The following is a 17,460-nucleotide window of genomic DNA, read 5'->3' as shown; positions in this document are numbered from 1 at the left end:
TACTGGGAAGACCCACTCGCTGCCCACCCAACACAAGGCACACGGCATCCCAGGAGAACCCTTAGGATATCCTGGTGGCTCCCGATACCTTCCTGTTGCCGCCAGCCCTGTCACGTTTCAATCCCAGGAAGCTGCTTCTTGACCAGTCAGGGCCTCCAGGGGCACTGGGCATCCGCCAGTGACGACTCAGTCCAGCTCTGGCTCCCTCATCTCCCACCCCGTGCCCTCGTGCCCCTGTGTCCAGGAGACACCCAAGCACAAGAGTGAGGCCTTGAGCCTGGCATTCCCTGAGCGTCTTCTGCACTCCGCTTTGGGAAGAAGAGCCCTGAGCACTGAGCAACTTCACTTTTATTAACAAGATGCCACAATGGAGGCCAGGTGTCATTTAGGAATAAACACATTCAGAGAAAGCCTCTGAGTCACACAGAGGGTTGGCCATCTGGAAAAGAGGATTGAAAGCAAATATTTATCTGCAAACAGTATTTTAAAAAATACTGAACTAAAGGTCAAGAATTGCCTGAGATTAACTTGAGTTAAAGTAGAAAAGGGAGATAGCCAATTCATTGCTAAGTAAATATTACCACTAGAATCATTTTCTTCAGTGTGTCTTTCAGGTCCTGGTTCCTCATGCTGTAGATGAGGGGGTTCACTGCTGGAGGTACTACTACATATAAAACTGCCACCACCAGGTCCAGGGATGGTGAGGAGATGGAGGGGGGCTTCAGGTAGGCAAACATGGCAGTGCTGACAAACAGGGAGACCACGGCCAGGTGAGGGAGGCACGTGGAAAAGGCTTTGTGCCGGCCCTGCTCAGAGGGGATCCTCAGCACCGCCCTGAAGATCTGCACATAGGAAAAAACAATGAAAACAAAACAACCAAAGACTAAAGAAACACTAAACACAAGTGCCCCAACTTCCCTGAGGTAGGCATCTGAGCAGGAGAGCTTGAGGATCTGGGGGATTTCACAGAAGAACTGGTCCACAGCATTGCCTTGGCAGAGGGGCAGGGAAAATGTAGTGGCCGTGTGCAGGACAGCACTGAGAAAGGCACTGCCCCAGGCAGCTGCTGCCATCTGGGCACAAGCTCTGCTGCCCACGAGGCTCCCGTAGTGCAGGGGCTTGCAGATGGCAACGTAGCGGTCATAGGACATGCTGGTGAGAATGGAATACTCTGCTACAACGAAGAAGACAGAAAAGAAGACCTGTGCAACACACCCTTGATAGGAGATGGCCTTGGTGTCCCAGAGGGCATTGGCCATGGCTTTGGGGAGAGTGGTGGAGATGGATCCGAGGTCGAGGAGGGCGAGGTTGAGGAGGAAGAAGTACATGGGGGTGTGGAGGCGGTGGTCGCAGGCTACGGTGGTGAGGATGAGGCCGTTTCCCAGGAGGGCAGCCAGGTAGATGCCCAGGAAGAGCCCGAAGTGCAGGAGCTGCAGCTCCCGCGTGTCTGCGAATGACAGCAGGAGGAACTCACTCACAGAGCTGCTGTTGGGCATTTGCTGGTTCTGGGCATGGGGTTCTGACCAAGGAGGGAAAAGGTAGTAAGAAAATACAACAGAATTATCTGATAATATGTGATTCAGTTTCAGCCTCTTAACCACACATTATGCAGGTCCCTTTCATGACCTCTGACTGGGGCGTCCTGAGGCTGTCCCTGGAAGCAGGGCACTCTGCTGTGGGCAGTGTAGTTAACAGTCCTTACCTATAAGAAGAAGTAAAGAGGAACATGGAGTATTCTCAGATTAATTTAACTCTTGATGTGAACAAATTTTTACTCCCAAGTCCCCTAATGGCAGAGAAGGGATGTGGTGATTTCTTTTCCTATACTGTCATTCCTGCTGCACTTCAAGTGAAACCTTGTGGATCCTCAGTGTCACAGATACTGTTCCTCTGGTGCAGAGTGTACTTCAGAGAGCACAGCCAGTCTGTCCATGAGTTCTGGTCTCAGCTGCCCCTTGCTGGTGGGAGAGGAGAGCAGCGATTGTCCCAGGGAGGTGCCTGAGCCCTCCCTTGCACAGCATTTCTGGCAGCAGCTCCCTCTCACCGCCTGCCCATGTCCCTGCCTGGAGCCAGATCAGTGTCAGATCAGTTAAATCCTGAGGGGAGCACAAACATGAAGTTGGTGCAGTCTTTAAACTGAGGTGACTGTAGGGACTTTATGAATTTCATCGCTTCCATACTGAAATCTCAGTGCGATGCTCTAGGAGTTTCAGTCTCCTGTACAATCCTGACAAATTACCATGAAACCTTCCTCCCCTGCACTGTAGTAACCTGAAAGCACAGACTATAGAAAAAATCTTACCCTTCAGGTAACCCCTGTCTTAGCCTTCCTCCTTAAATGTCCAATCATAAATGTCATTATCTAAAGCATTTTGTACTCATTTCTGGAGAAACAGAGAGACCCATCCTGACACATGCTATCAGCCATTGGATGTGCCAGCTGTAGAAGACCCCTCTGGCAACCCCACCTGCATGGCCCTGCTGCCACAGACTCACGGTGCCAATAGCCTGCAGATCTGTCCTGCCACACGCTGCCCTCTGTTGCTGCGCTCCTCACTGCCTCCAAGCCCTCTCTCCTTCTCTCCTCTCCCCGTGCCACCTGCGGTCAGAGCCCCCAGCCCTGCTGCGCTGTGCACAGGAGCTGCTCCTGGGCACAGCTGTCTCTCTGCACCAGGGCCCTCTTGCCACGAGCACTCTCTGTCCCACGAGCCCGGCCCAGCTCAGCACCAGGCGCCCAGCCTGAGGCATTGGAATCCCCCCACGGGGGGCTTTGGTGAGGAGCCCACAAACCTCAGGCACTGAGAGACAATTGAAGCCATCTCTCAACAAGTCCAAGTCAGAGGCAAGTTTCCTGCAGTGTCCCCCTGAGGGCCAGCACTGACACAGCCTCCCTTGGAGCTCGTTAGAGCAGAGCATTGGAGGCAGTGAGGACAAGGAGACAAAGGCAATGTGAAGGTGACACTGATGTGTAGGAAATCTGGATGTGTTTCACCAAGCACAAGGGCCAGACCTTGACCCCCAGTCCCTGGGAAGGGAGATCCTTTCCCTTCACACACTGCTCAGGGCTCTTCGTGGGGCAGGAGGAGATGGGGATGTGCATGGCCAAGTGCAGGAGAATGGTACGAGCCCTGCCTGGTTCATGGGTGGGGGCGAGGAGGCAATGAGGCCCTGGTGCTTTACCGATAAGCTGTCTCCTCCTAGGCCTCAGTGGCAGAGACAACAGCCAGAGCCATGGACACGAAGCCCTGGGTCCTGTTGGGACTTTCACCCTTGTCACAGCCCTCTGTCCTGTCTACACCAGGCTGTCCTAGGGACTCCCAGGCCTGCACATCTTTACCTGCTGGCTGCAAGCCCTTGTCCATGTGGTATCTCACAGGATCTGAGCTGAGTCTGATAACTCAGATCTTCTTGGTGGCCATGCTCCTCATAAGGCAGCTCTGTAGGAAGCTGGCCTGGTTCCTGGTGTGCAGCACCACTGCTCGTATGGCATCCCTCGTGGTGCCCAGGCCCTCCTCCTCCTGGCCACTGCTCACTCAGCAGGGTCCCAGTCTGCCCTGATGTGTGGGGTTCCTCTTCCTCTGCTGCAGGACTGGGTTCTTCTCCTTGTAAATGCCAAGTGGTTTTTGTAGGCCAAATCCTGCAGTTTCTCAAGGCTCCCCTGGACAGATGCTCCATTCTGTCAGCTGTTAATGTCTGCAGGCAGATGGCTCACCCCGATTATGCCGTCTCTTACAAGGTAACAGCAGCAGGAATTTGCAGGACAGTTTGGACGATACGGCAGCAACCAGTTGAATGGAATTACATTACAGAATCACAGAAGGGTACGAGATGGAAAGCTGCCAGACTCCACTTCTTCTGTGCTTCGTTCTCATGCATGCTGTTATTTTGTCTGGAACTGTGTCCTATATACAAACACTGCACCAAACCAGCTAATAGGAAGAAAATTAAGTCTATCCCAGCCAAAACGAGGACGATATCTACCCCATATTCCACACCATCTGCATCGTGCTCAGCTCCAGTACTTTCTAATTAATCTCCACCACCTTTTCTCTTTTGATACACACACAGAGATATCATGCCCTTGGTCTGTGGGTGTCCTGGTGTTGGCTAGAATCAAGTTAATTTTCCTCCTAGTAGCTGGTATGATGTTGTGTTTTGCATTTAGCATGAGAAGAATGATGATCACACACTGATGGCTTAGTTGTTGCCCAGCAGTGGAGGGCTGGGGGTGCCTGAGGAGCTGGGGGGGACAGAAGCAGGACAGCTGACCCCAAGTGGCCAAAGGGATGTTCCATACCGCAGCCATCATGCTGAACAATCAATATGGGGTGGCTGGCCAGGGTAGGGGGTACCACTGCCGCGGGACAGGCAATCACCATCATGATCATCATCATCATTGTTCGTATTATTTGTCTTCCCTTAAACTGTCTTTATCTCAACCCATGATTATTATTTATTTTTTCCCCCCTCTTCATTCTCTCCTGCATCTGCTGGGGGTGTAGCAGGGTGTGTGTGTGAGGGAATGGCTGTGTGGTGCTGAGCTGCCTGCCGGGTTAAACCACTCTCTTTTTGGTGCCCGACATGGAGCACAAACTTTGAGCCAATGACAGATCTCACCACAGTATGTTAAAAGAAAGCCTTTATAAGCATGAGTTGATTTTAATAGTTGCTGATCACAAAGATGATTTTCTTTCTTTTTTTTTTTTTTTTTTTTTTTTAATCTCAGGTCTGTTGTGCTCAATTTCAGATCTGTGTTGTACAGCACATGACTTCCTGTATGTCTCCCCTGTCATGCTGTTTATCTTTTCTGATGGCTGCTTCAAGTTTATTCTTTTGTTGTATCGTGTAACACTGGCTTGTGATATGATAAAATTCCTGGTCATGAAACTAATCTGGTACTTGTACTCAGCATTGCCATTACCTCCGTACCTTGGGAGCCATCTCTCAGAAACTATTAAGAATTACACTCTTGACCTTTTCTCCTCAGGAAACCAAGCCATGGGGGAGACAAGGGGAGGACATTTTTCCCCACTGTTTCACTCTCCCTTTCTCCTTCACCTCCCCCTTCTCCTCCAGGCTAATTACACTAGCTCTTCAAAGCTTTGAATATCCTTGGGATGGTCAAACCAACGTGTTCCTATTGTTATGTCTCCTGAATGTGTTTCAGAACTACTTAAGCATGCCATCCCGAGATGTGTCCAGAGGCAGGAGAGCTAGGAGTGGCAGGGAGTGTGGGAGGATCTGGGCAGGCACCTAGAGCAGGGGGCACCTCCAAAGCTTTGGAACTTCACCTCTGAGCAAACATAGAATCCTAAAAACTGGTTAAATGCTTGGAAAAGTGGTGTTATCACCCTGGCATTTCCAAAGAGACACATACCTCTGCAGTGTGCTGGCTCTTGGCCTATGCTTACAGAGCCACAATCAATGCCACTCCAACCTCTGTGACAAGCCCTGCAGCCACTCCAAACCCTCTGACAGACCCTGCAGCCACTACAGCATCTGCAAAATGCCCTGCAGCAAATCCAGCTCCTTTTATGGGCCCTCTGTCTGGGCCAGAGAAGCAACCTGTGTCTGTATCAGTTGCTCCTATATGCAAGAAAAAACAATGGATGTGAAGGTCATTTGTTTTTTAAGAAAGGAAAGAAACTCCTACCTAGCCAAGAAAGGAGGAGAAAGAAGATGAGGCAGGCTTCAGAAAAGCTGGGCCATCATGTGAGTAGGAGGATGAAGAGGAAGAGGTCCTAAGAGCATCAGTAATCACGCGATCCCTATCCCTATGCTGCTCTGGTGCTGGGAGAAACGGGGCCCCTCCCTGGACTTAGAGGGCAGGAAAGGAGAGATGGTGGGTACACACGATGTGTCACCCTGTGGTTTCACCTGTGTGACCATGGAGAGGACATGAGAAAGTGGGATGGAAAATCTGCCTCAACCCTAGAGGCACGGGTATGTGAGTGGCAAGGAACAACAATCCCTAAAAGGGTATGGGTGGGCTTTTGGCACAGCTGCCTTGGAGACGGAGGACATGATGCTGTTGTCTACCTTGCCTTGGTCTCTCACAGGACTCTTCTGTTGTGGGGTTGATGAGGGCTGAAGGACAGCTGGTGCCAATCATTGCCACAGCCGTGCACCTCAGTCAGTAGAGCACCAAGGGAGTCCGCTGACAGAGGATTGTCGTGGCCTGAAGGAAGTCATGCAGTGCTGAGTGCTGCCATGCCGGACACGGTAGAGCTTCCCTGCACACTGGGATCAAAGGCACCCAAGCGTTTTGCCACAACTGATATCCCTAATGCATTTTTCTCCATGCGTTTGCCAGCAGTGTGAAGGCCACAGCTTGCTATCAACCTGGCATCGACTGCCCCAGGGCAGGAAACTCAGCCCTACCATTTGCCATGGACTGATCCAGAGTGCCCTGGAAGAGGAGGAAGCTCCTGAACACCTGCAGTACATCGATGGCATCGTTGTGTGGGGTGACAGAGCAGAGGAAGTGTTTGAGAAAGGGAAGAAAATACTCCAAATTCCTCTGAAAGCTGATTTTGCACTAAAAGAAATGAAGGTGAAGGGACGTGCACAAGAGATCCTGCTGCAGGCTGGCCAGGGTCAGGGGGACCAATGCTCAGGGACAGGTTGAGCATCGGTGAGGGGCTTCTCAGGGATTGCGTGGTTCATCACTTGCTTTTCACATACTATTATTCTTCTTGTTATTGTTATTATTGTTATTATTACTATTTTATCTTATTTTTCTGTCTTTCCAAATTTTAAATCATTCATTATTGTCTGGGCCCTTGTGCTTAGTGACACACATCCAGTTTTCCTACACATCAGGGTCACCTTCACACTGCCTTTGTCTCCTTGTCCTCACTGCCTCCAATGCTCTGCTCTAACGAGCTCCAAGGGAGGCTGTGTCAGGGCTGGCCCTCAGGGGGACACTGCAGGAAACTTGCCTCTGACTTGGACTTGTTGAGAGATGTCTTCAATTGTCTCTCAGTGCCTGAGGTTCGTGGGTTCATCACCGAAACCCCCCGTGGGGGGATTCCAATGCCTCAGGCTGGGCGTCTGGTGCTGAGCTGGGCCGGGCTCCTGGGACAGAGAGAGCTCGTGGCAAGAGGGCCCTGGTGCAGAGAGACAGCTGTGCCCAGGAGCAGCTCCTGTGCACAGCGCAGCAGGGCTGGGGGCTCTGACCGCAGCTGGCACGGGGAGAGGAGAGAAGGAGAGAGGGCTTGGAGGCAGTGAGGAGCCAACAACAGAGGGCAGCGTGTGGCAGGACAGATCTGCAGGCTCTTGGCACCGTGAGTCTCTGGCTGCAGGGCCATGCAGGTGGGGTTGCCAGAGGGGTCTTCTACAGCTGGCACATCCGATGCCTGACAGCATCTGTCGGGATGGGTCTCTCTCTTTCTCCAGCGAGGAGTAGAAGATGCTCTACAGAATGGCATTTCTAAGAGGAAATTTTAAGAGTATGACTGAGGCTAAGTTTTTCTGAAGGGAAAGTCTTTTTTGGATTCTGCGTTTTAATATACCTTCAGTGGAGGGGAATCTGAGTGAATCTGAATACACGGCCTGTGGGATGGAATCTATGAGTATAGACAGGGAGGAGACATGGGGACACAGAAGTGGCTCTTAGCAGGGACATGGGCAGGCAGCAGGGACATGGGCAGGCGGTGAGAGGGAGCTGCTGCCAGAAATGCTGTGCGAGGGAGGGCTCAGGCACCTCCCTGCCATCCCCTGCAGGGCAGGCGCCTTCCCTGGGACACCCCCTGCTCTCCTCTGCCACCAGCACAGCCTCTGCCCTCAAGCCCCCGCTGTCCCCAGCAGGAGCTGCCTCCTCTGCAGGCAGAGCTGCAGCACAGGAGGGTGTGCTGAGTGTCCGTCTGTCCCTCCCTGGCCTTGCCTCCCCTGACAGCAGCACGCTGCCATTCCTCCTGGCTTCTCCACCTGGCCGTGCTGCTGCTGCTCTTGTTCCCAGGCTGCCTGGGGATGGGGGTTTCACCTGCCCATGGGGTGAGCCCTCGGGGTGCTTGGGGGAAGGGGAGTACGGGCACAGGGTGAGGGGTCTGGAGATGGGCACGTGGAGCCTCGCTTCTTCTTCCCTCAACAGTTTCCAGGTTCTTCTCAGGACAGCCTCTGAAGGCGATTGTCCTGTATCTCAAAGAGATGCCAGCACAGCTGAGACCAGCACTGATGGACAGAATGGCTGTCATCTCTGTGGGACGCTCTGCACTAAAGGGACAGTCTCTTTGCCTCTGAGGATCCACAAGGTTTTGCTTGGAGTGCAGAAGAACGCCGAGGATTTGTGCCTTAGAATCACTCCTCAGGTGTGGTGGGGCAGCTAAAATGAAAAATAGAAAACAAATAATTAAATAACTAAATCTCCACACCTCTGCTCTGCAGTTGGGTGAACTAGGAGCAAAACTGGGGAAATCTCTTTGATATCAGTAGTAAAGTGAATCTGAGACTACCCCATGTTCCTACCTGTTCCTACCATGTTACTACCATGTTACTACCATGCTACTACCTCTGGCTACAGTGCAGGACTGATTCTTGCATTGCCCACAGATGAGTCCCCTGCTCCCAGAGACACTCCCAGGCAGAATCAATGAAAGAGACCTTCAAAATATCTGCCTAGAAATGGGCAATTTTTGGTGATTTTAAGTGAGAAAATACAAAGAGTTTTCCTCTGATATGCTTGTGGTACATTATCACTGCCTCTGTCCTCCTTGTACAGGACCTCATGACCAGAATTACCAGATGTCCAACAGCAGCTCCATCACTGAGTTCCTTCTGCTGGCATTCGCAGACACGCGGGAGCTGCAGCTCCTGCACTTCGGGCTCTTCCTGGGCATCTACCTGGCTGCCCTCCTGGGCAACGGCCTCATCCTCACCGCCGTAGCCTGCGACCACCGCCTCCACACCCCCATGTACTTCTTCCTCCTCAACCTCGCCCTCCTCGACCTGGGCTGCATCTCCACCACTCTGCCCAAAGCCATGGCCAATGCCCTCTGGGACACCAGGGCCATCTCCTATCAAGGGTGTGCTGCACAGGTCTTTCTATTTGTCTTCTTGATTACAGCAGAATTTTATGTTCTCACCATCATGTCCTACGACCGCTACGTTGCCATCTGCAAGCCCCTGCACTACGGGAGCCTCGTGGGCAGCCGAGCTTGTGCCCAGATGGCAGCAGCTGCCTGGGGCAGTGGCTTTCTCAATGCTCTCCTGCACATGGCCACTACATTTTCCCTGCCCCTCTGCCAAGGCAATGCTCTGGACCAGTTCTTCTGTGAAATCCCCCAGATCCTCAAGCTCTCCTGCTCAGATACCTACCTCAGGGAGGTTGGGCTTACTGCAATCGGCTTCTGTGTAGGTATTGGTTGCTTTGTTTTCATTGTGCTGTCCTATGTGCAGATCTTCAGAGCAGTGTTGAGGATCCCCTCTGAGCAGGGCCTCCACAAAGCCTTTTCCACGTGCCTCCCTCACATGGCCGTGGTCTCCCTGTTTGTCAGCACTGTCCTGATTGCCTACCTGAAGCCCCCCTCCATCTCCTCCCCATCCAGGGACCTGGTGTTGTCATTTCTGTACTCGGTGGTGCCTCCAGCAGTGAACCCCCTCATCTACAGCATGAGGAACCAGGAGCTCAATCATGCACTGAAGAAACTGTTTCAGTTGTCTTCCAGAAGCAATTAGCTGCTGCTCTGCTGCTGCAATGGGAAAAACTCACGAAAAAAACCACGGTGTGAGACACAGCCTTGCAGTGCCAGGTACCAGGTCCACCAATGCTGGCCCCAAACTGTGAGAAAAATTTAAAAATGTTATGTACAGAAGGAGAGAAGGTGGATCCTGATGATACAGGACTGCAGGCACCTGTGGGCAGTACGGACACTGACCTGTGGTCTCAAGGCTCCCTGGGTGGGGAATAGAAGAAAGAGGCCAGTGCCTGTCCTGTGCCACCTCCCCGCCAGCCCTGCCGTCCCACAGGTGGAGTATTTCTCCCTTACTCGTGCACCAGCAGCGCTTTGCCTCCTCCTCCTCCACAGGGAGATGAGCCACAGGTCTGGTGTGTGTGAGGGAGAGCAGACCTGAGCAGAAAAAAAGCCATTTTCATGGCACTGGGGCATCTGAAGGGTCCAGCCCCTGTGGCTGGGTCTGTTCTCTGCAGCAAAGGGCTGTCACCAAGCCCCAGGTCTGTGGTTGATGCTCAGGACCTAGGAGGGTCAGCCCGCCCATGGATCACAGCAGGAGGTTGGTAGGATTCCATAGTACACAAGGACACGGACACCTCGTTGCTCTGTCTTCATGAACGTCTTTATTACAAATTGCTACAAATCCCTACCTGTAAAGCAACTACGTGTTGCAAGAAACTTCTAAGTTACCACTAGGAAAGCAAATATGGGCTTGCGATGCTTTCCCTAAATCGGCAACAATAAATACTATTTGAGGTGCTACAGGTACCACACTCATGAATCCGCTTGGTGGAGGGCACAAGGCAGGGCACCTTCCCCTTCTTTCTTTGGGGCCAGTCATGATAGCTCGTGAGTACCGTGAACATCATTGGGTAACCCTAACGACATGCCTCCAGACTGTGTTTCTGGCTTGTTCCAAGGGTAAACAACTAAGCAAAAGGGCACCAGAGGGCTGTTGGCATAACTGCCTTGAATAGAGAGAACGTCAAATAGTTGTCTACCTTGCCTGGTCTCGCACAGGACCCTTCTGTTGTGGGGTTGCTGAGAGCCGAAGCAGAGCAGGTGCCGATGGCTGCCACAACGGTGCACCGGCAGCAATAGCGCACTGACCTCCAAGTCCTCCAAGCTCAAGAGCTGTGTATTCCTGTGAGCAAAAAGTCAGGCAAAGGGGGCAGGAGACCTGCTTGGATGATCAAGGAGATCCTGGGGTGACTGAAATGGAAGAAGGAAGCATACATAATGTGGAAAAGGGGACAAGCTACTTGGGAAGAATATAGGGACATTGTCTGAGGATGCAGGGAAGCGACAGGGAAGTCCAAGGCCCATTTGGAGTTAAATCTTGCAAGGGGTGTCAAGGACAACAAAAAGGGCTGTTTCCAACACATCAGTTGCAGAAGGAAGAGGAAGGAAAATGTGGGCCCACTGCTTAATGAGGTGGGTGCCCTGGTGACAAAGGACAAAGGGAAGGCAGAATTACTGAATGCCTCCTTTGCTTCAGCCTTCACTGCTAAGACCAGCCCTCTGGAATCTCTAACCTTAGAGACAAGGGAGGACCTCTGGAGAAACGAGGACTTTCCCTTGGTTGAAGAGGATCAGCTCAGAGATCTCTTAGGCAAACTTGACACCCACAAGTCCTTGGACCCCGATGGGATACATCCATGAGTGCTGAGGGGGCTGGCGGATGTTACTGCTGGCCCACTCTCCATCATCTTTGAAAGGTCATGGAGAACAGGAGAGGTGCCTGAAGACTGGAAGAAAGCTCATGTCATGCTGGTCTTCAAAAAGGGCAAGAAGGAGGCCCCAGGCAACTACAGGCTGGTCAGCCTCACCTCCATCCCTGGAAAGGCGATGGAACAGCTCATCCTGGAGGTCTTCTCCAGCATGTGGAGGAGAAGAAGGTGATCGGGAGCAGTCAGCATGGGTTCACCAAGGGAAACCGTGCTTCACCAACTTGATAGCCTTCTATGATGGAATGACTAGCTGAGTGGGTGAGGGAGAACAGTGGATGTTGTGTACCTTGACTTCAGCAAGGCTTTCAGCACTGTCTCCCATAACATCCTCACAGGCCAGCTCAGGAAGTGTGGGATGGATGAGTGGTCAGTGAGGTGGATTGTGAGCTGGCTGGATGGCAGAGTTCAGAGGGTTGTGCTTAGTGGAGCAGAGTCTAGTTGGAGGCCTGTAGCCAGCAGTGTCCCCCAGGGATCTACACTGAGTCCAGTCCTGGTCAACTTATTTGTCAATGACCTGGATGATTGAGCAGAGTGTACCCTCAGCAAGTGTAAAGATGTGTTGTGTTTCAGGTCAAAGTGCTGTGCTTCGAGTCAAAGGTCTCCTCAGGCTATCCTCAAAGCTCAACTCAAGCTCTCCTGCCCAGATGCCTACCTCAGAGAAGTTGGGTTACTTGTGTTCAGTGTCTGTTTAGCATTTGGTTGCTTTGTTTTCATTGTGCTGTCCTACGTGCAGGTCTTCAGGGCTGTGTTGAGGATGCCCTTTGAGTAGGGATGGCACAAAGCCTTTTCCACGTGCCTCCCTCACCGGGCCGTGGTCTCCCTGCACAGCATCACTGCCATGGTTGCCTTCCTGAAGCCTCCCTCCATCACCTCCCCATCCCTGGACCTGGTGGTTTCAGTTCTGTACTCAGTGTTGCCTCCAGCAGTGAAACCCTCATCTACAGCACGAGGAACAAGGAGCTACAGGAGGCACTGAGGATGTTATTCTAATATACAGCATTTCCCCATCAATGAGGTACCTGCACATCTTCCTCACATATACCCGGGCAAAGGCAGAAACACCTTTGTTCATGTATTTCAAAATTGCCTTTCAATCTTTGCAATATTATTCCAATTAAAGTATTTTTTCATCTCACTTCTATCTCACTTCTTCTAACTTTTATTTATTTATTTATTTATTTATTTTTAACCCAGAGACCTCATGTACAGGTGCTGATATGCTCTTGGTAATTAACGAAATAAAGGAACCAGCAGGTAGTCATTTTCAGTGACTCTTGTTTCTCATGATTTCTCTTCAGGTACAGCAGAGGTTGTGGGATTGAAGAGCCCAGCTGCAATGTGGAGGAAAAGCAGAGATGTGGCTGAGGGACTCCAAGTATTTTCTGTATTAGTCTGTACCAAAAAGTTCTCCTAGGCCTCTGAATTCAGTAAAAGAGATCAAGCATGAGAAGAGCACGTACTGAGAGGAAGGCCATGAAAAGCCACCAGGACAAGGGCCATTTTCCGCCCCTGCAGGGGACTGAGCCTGGGCAAGGCCCAGCTTGGGAAGCAGCCCTGTCGGACATTCTTGGTGGGCAGTGAGCTGGGCAGGAGGCAGCCATGTGCCCTGGCAGCACAGGAGGGAAGGCTGAGGGGCACCTCACCGCAGCCTGCCAGGAGCTGCAGGGACGTCAGGAAGAGCCCAGGGCCAGGCTCTGCCCCGTGGTGCACAGGGAGCCCTCCTCCTACCACGCAGTGTACGGTGGCTACAGCAGAGAGGACCCCCAGCCAGCCCCTGCATGGGGCTCTGCCACCCGCCTCACCCCGGCCCTCTCCAGCGCCCTCCTCGCTGCTCTCTGATGCACGCCAGCACCTCCCCGTGCGTGCCAGCCAGCACATCTGCTGAGGGCCAGTGCGGCTGCTGCAGGGGCAGGGAGCTGGCCTCCCCTCGCCTGCGCACAGCTGCTGCCCACTCAGGCTGCTGGCACAAACGTGTCCTCACAATCAGCACCACACCTTGGGCTGCTTCTCCTGGCCTCCCCCAGCTACTGCCTTGGCTCCTTGTCTCTGCTGGGCCCCACCTTCCACACCCAAATGCGTCCCTTGGCTGTCAGCTCCCTCTCCCCTGCCCTGTGGGGTGACAGAGCCAGGGTGGGGCTTGTTACCTTTATTTGATATAGTTTTGTGTATTTGCATTGGTGATGGCACAAAAAGACAGCTCCTTCACCAGTGATGTACATCCTTCTTCATGTTAGGACACAACTCAACGTCCTTCACTCTGCTTTATCTCACAGATGAACTGGATTAGGTCTTCCTGGTTACTCTGAGGCACAATGCAGTGCTTTTTGCCTTCTGACACTCCAGCACAGTATGTGTGACTTTCCCTTACTCTGCGCATTGACCTGACGGGTCCTTTCACATTTTTCACTTTCAAAACCTCAGTTGGACGGGAACTATTTCGAAAGTGGGGCAAGCTGATGGGTTCTGCCTCAGCCATTTGAAGCGTGCTATACTCCAGATTTTCAGCCTGAATTTCCTAAAGATGAATCAGGAAGGTAAATGGATGTTCAAGTGTCTCGTAGGAATAAGTGGTGTCATAGGTTAAGTAGGAATAAGAATATCATGAGTTTCCAAAGGCCATTTCAAATCTAGGTTAGTCCCAGGAACCCACAGAAGAAGGGGTTTGTCTTTGAAGGGGTTTCCTGTGCTGGGCTGAGCTGCAGTTACAGGGACAAAGACCACTGCTGGCAGTGGAGGTGCCCTGGGAACTCCACCTGGCTCCACCTCATTTTCCCAAAGGGCTCCGGTCTCCTGCAGGTCTTTTCTGACATCTGCTGGTCCAGGGAAGTGCCTCAAACACAACGGGGCCACAGGAGGTTTTCCCTGGTAATCCTTATGGTCAGACAGCAAAGCTCTGCCTCAATACCCCGTAATTTTTTTAGTACTTATCTAATAAAGCAACTACTCATCAATCCAAATGATTCAATCCCTTCCGTTAAATGCCTCACGTGATGTCTAATTTCTATCATGAAGAAATATGCATTTTTAGGATATATGTTCATTTCAGGAGAAGAAATACTGGTGTTCACCCGTACTTGCTTTGTCATCGCTTTGTCTATCATGGTGTGCTCCCTCATCTTCCAGGCACAAAACCCATCTTGATTACACAGACCCTGCTGAATGTCCCCTTTCCAGCAACCTGTCTGGACCTATGCACTTCCCATGGTTCTCCTGCTTTGCCCTCCCTTTACTCTTTGATCATTCAGACCGCTCTCACCAACCCAGTTGCTGCTTTGAGTTTCAGTGAGTTCCAGCTCACCCATTTCTCAGCAGTCTGTCTAATGGTTTCCTTAGCAAGAAACTCATCGTTTCTCATTGAATTAGTATGACTTGGATTAATATTAACACAATTATTTTAAATTTCCTATTAATCAGTGTAAAATACATCATGTACAGTCATCCCTTTGGGAAGGTAAACTTCACTGGAGGGGAAAAAATGAGGAACTTGAACTTTGGTTTTTTTCATTTGTTTGTTTGTTTTGTTTTCTTTTGAAAATTGCAGCATGATTTCCTGTTTTTTTTTTTTTTTTTTTTTTTTTTTTTTTTTTACATAGGAAAAACCCTCTTCCAACCTAAGCAGTGCTTTAAAGGAGTAACCGTAGACCAATATCTATAAGAAAATGATGCTCTAAGCTGAAATGCAAAAATATTCAGCCTTTAAAATGAGGAAAGATTTCTATTAGATGCTCTTTGAAATCTTCCTCCTTAACTACACCATGGAAGCTCTCCTATTAGCTCTGCAAGTCTTGAAGACGTGAAGGAAACTGTGGGAGATGTATGGCTGCCTAGGACTTTCTCTGTTTTAATGAGTTCCATGGTGTATTTTGGTGCTGAGTCAATGAAGATCAGGTACTGAGAGGAGAATGATGCAACTGCTTGAGAAAGTAAAGTCAGAAGGAAAAGTTGAAGTGACTTGGAGTATTAATGGGCCCCACTGAGGGCTCTTACTAACAAAGCCTCCCCAGGGACTTGTTAGGGCAGATCATTGGAGGCCATGATTGCAGACAGGCAAAGCGCTGTGCTGAGAAAAGTCTTGGTTGGTTTTGGTGAAGCAGAAGGGCCAAGGCCTGACCCCAGCCACTGGGAGGGGAGATCCTGCACCCCCCCGTCTGGCTCAGGGCTCTTCTTGGGGTCTGTATGATGTGGTGGGCAGTGTGATGCCACGAGAAGAACTTCATTAGGACAGCTCCCCACCCCTGCACAGGGTATCAAGGAAGCAAAGAGGCCCATTGCAATGACTATATCTCGTCTCCTCAGAAGCTCTAGCCAAAGGGACAAAAATGTCAGGGCTGTTGGGGCCTTCCATTCTTGCCAGCACCCTCTGCCTTCTCCTCTGCAGGCTTTCCTATGCTGTTCCAGACTTTCCCCCATTTCCTTGAAGTCTGCAGACACCCATCTCTGTCCACCACCTTACTCTGATCCAGGACTTTCCATCATCTCACCCATGTCTTGTCAACCCTCACCAGCTATTCCTTAAAACACAAAGCCATGGTCTGATTACAGACACTCTTTGGGTGATCTCTGGCACCACAGCACGACCCTTTGAGGGACATTTCTTTCTGCTCGTGGCCAGTGACAACCTTCCAAGGGGCCAGTGCCACCCTTCCAAGGTACACTTTGTGGCACTTTTTTCTCTCCTGCTCTTTCCTACTACCAAAGAAAGCTCCATCAGGGTGGAAACCACTCCTGAAGTAGGCATCCCAACCCATCAGGCTCCTTGCGGCCTGTCAGCCAAGCAGACAGAAGTCACCTCAGCAGCATCTTCCAAGGCCTGAGCCTGCTGCTGGCCTTGCAGCTTCCTGGCTAGACACAGCCAAGCCTTGGGCCTCCTGCTGTCCAGTCCTGGCCTCAAGCAGAAGGGACAGGACAAGCCCTGTGCGGGCCTTCTTTGTGTCTGGGTCCTCCTGGGGATGGAGGCAGAGGGGATCCCACAGGCAGCATGCCAAGCAGGGGCCTTCTGCTGGCCTAGCAGGGCCACTGGCAGATGTCAGCCCCAAAGTGCAGATCCCAGGGAGAAGCCAAGGCTGACCTGCCACCTCCAGACACAAGGGACCTCACAGTCCCTTTGCGTGACACGTTCCTGCTGCTGCCCTATCAGTTGCAGAGACAGAAGTGACCTCCCAGTCACTGCCCCAGTCCCATTCCTCCTGCTGGGGCAGGAGATCCTGAGGCTGAGATCCTGACACCTAGGGGAGTCATAGCTGACCTACAGCGCCCACTCAGTACATGTTTTTCACTTTCTGGGTTAGAGATGTAGCAAAGTTTTAGTGGGAGTGTTCAGTGTTCTGCTTGTGGTGTCAGGTCTGTGGTTAAGGTATGGACAAGCTCTATGGTTTAGGGTTTTATTTAGGTCTCCCAAGAAGTCTAGGTTTAAAGAGACCATTTTAATGCTAGTGTTAAGGGAAGGCATTAGGGTTAGCAAGAGAGAAAACTGATTCCTGTCACAGTGATGTAGTAGCATTTAGGTTTAGGGATTAAAATTCCTGGTTCAAGTAATGTAAGGGCCATACATGACTGTTTTAAGTCAGTGTTACCGCAACATCTACATTACATGAACCCTCTTAGCTCTATGAAATATTAAGCTTCTGCTGGCCAAGCTCTTCTTCCCACCCCAAAATCTCACATCTCTCTTGTCCAGGCTGCTCCTGACCTCCCCATATCTTATTGGGATCAGCTTTCTGATGACATTCTTGATCCCAGAGTATCTGTCTCAACTCTGTTGGCGACTCTATTCTTGAGACAGAAGTGGCGTTGTTGTCAGGAGGGAAAAGGGCACAAAGGTCTTTAGTAGCATCCTCCAAAATGTGCCCATCAGCTCTGCACCTCCACCAAATTATGCTTCTTGTGGTTTAACCCAGCCAGCAGCTAAACACCACACAGCCGTTCGCTCACCCTCCCCCCTCCCTCTCTGGAATGGGGGAGAGAAACGGGAAAGTGAAGCCTGTGATTGAGATAAAGACAGTTTATTAAGGCAGGAATATAATAATAACAATAATAATAATAATACTATTACTAACAAT

The 17,460-nt window shown here is 51.1% G+C and overlaps 2 protein-coding genes across 2 annotated transcripts; one reads left to right on the top strand and one right to left on the bottom strand.

The window, feature by feature from the left end:
* Window positions 1-566: 566 nt before the first annotated feature.
* On the bottom strand, window positions 567-2,797 carry LOC310890531 (olfactory receptor 14C36-like; the record flags this gene model as incomplete). The annotated part of the gene is made up of 1 exon (XM_083852860.1): window positions 567-2,797. Exon 1 carries the CDS (start codon window positions 1,494-1,496, stop codon window positions 567-569), a length of 930 nt encoding a protein of 309 aa, XP_083708986.1. The 5' UTR covers window positions 1,497-2,797.
* Window positions 2,798-6,431: 3,634 nt separating this feature from the next.
* Window positions 6,432-9,699, top strand: LOC310890681 (olfactory receptor 14C36-like). Its single transcript, XM_083852991.1, has one exon. It carries the CDS (start codon window positions 8,677-8,679, stop codon window positions 9,673-9,675), a length of 999 nt encoding a protein of 332 aa, XP_083709117.1. The 5' UTR covers window positions 6,432-8,676; the 3' UTR covers window positions 9,676-9,699.
* Window positions 9,700-17,460: the final 7,761 nt, after the last annotated feature.

Source organism: Anser anser, assembly GCF_964211835.1.
Source record: "Anser anser genome assembly, contig: HAP1_SCAFFOLD_32, whole genome shotgun sequence".
Lineage (NCBI taxonomy): Eukaryota > Metazoa > Chordata > Aves > Anseriformes > Anatidae > Anser > Anser anser.
Note: the sequence above shows the minus strand (reverse complement) of the source record. Positions and strands in the feature narration are given on the sequence as shown.

Excerpts from the sequence above, each read along its gene's own strand:
- LOC310890681 (XM_083852991.1), top strand. The coding sequence starts at position 8,677 with ATGCTTGTGGTACATTATCACTGCCTCTGTCCTCCTTGTACAGGACCT.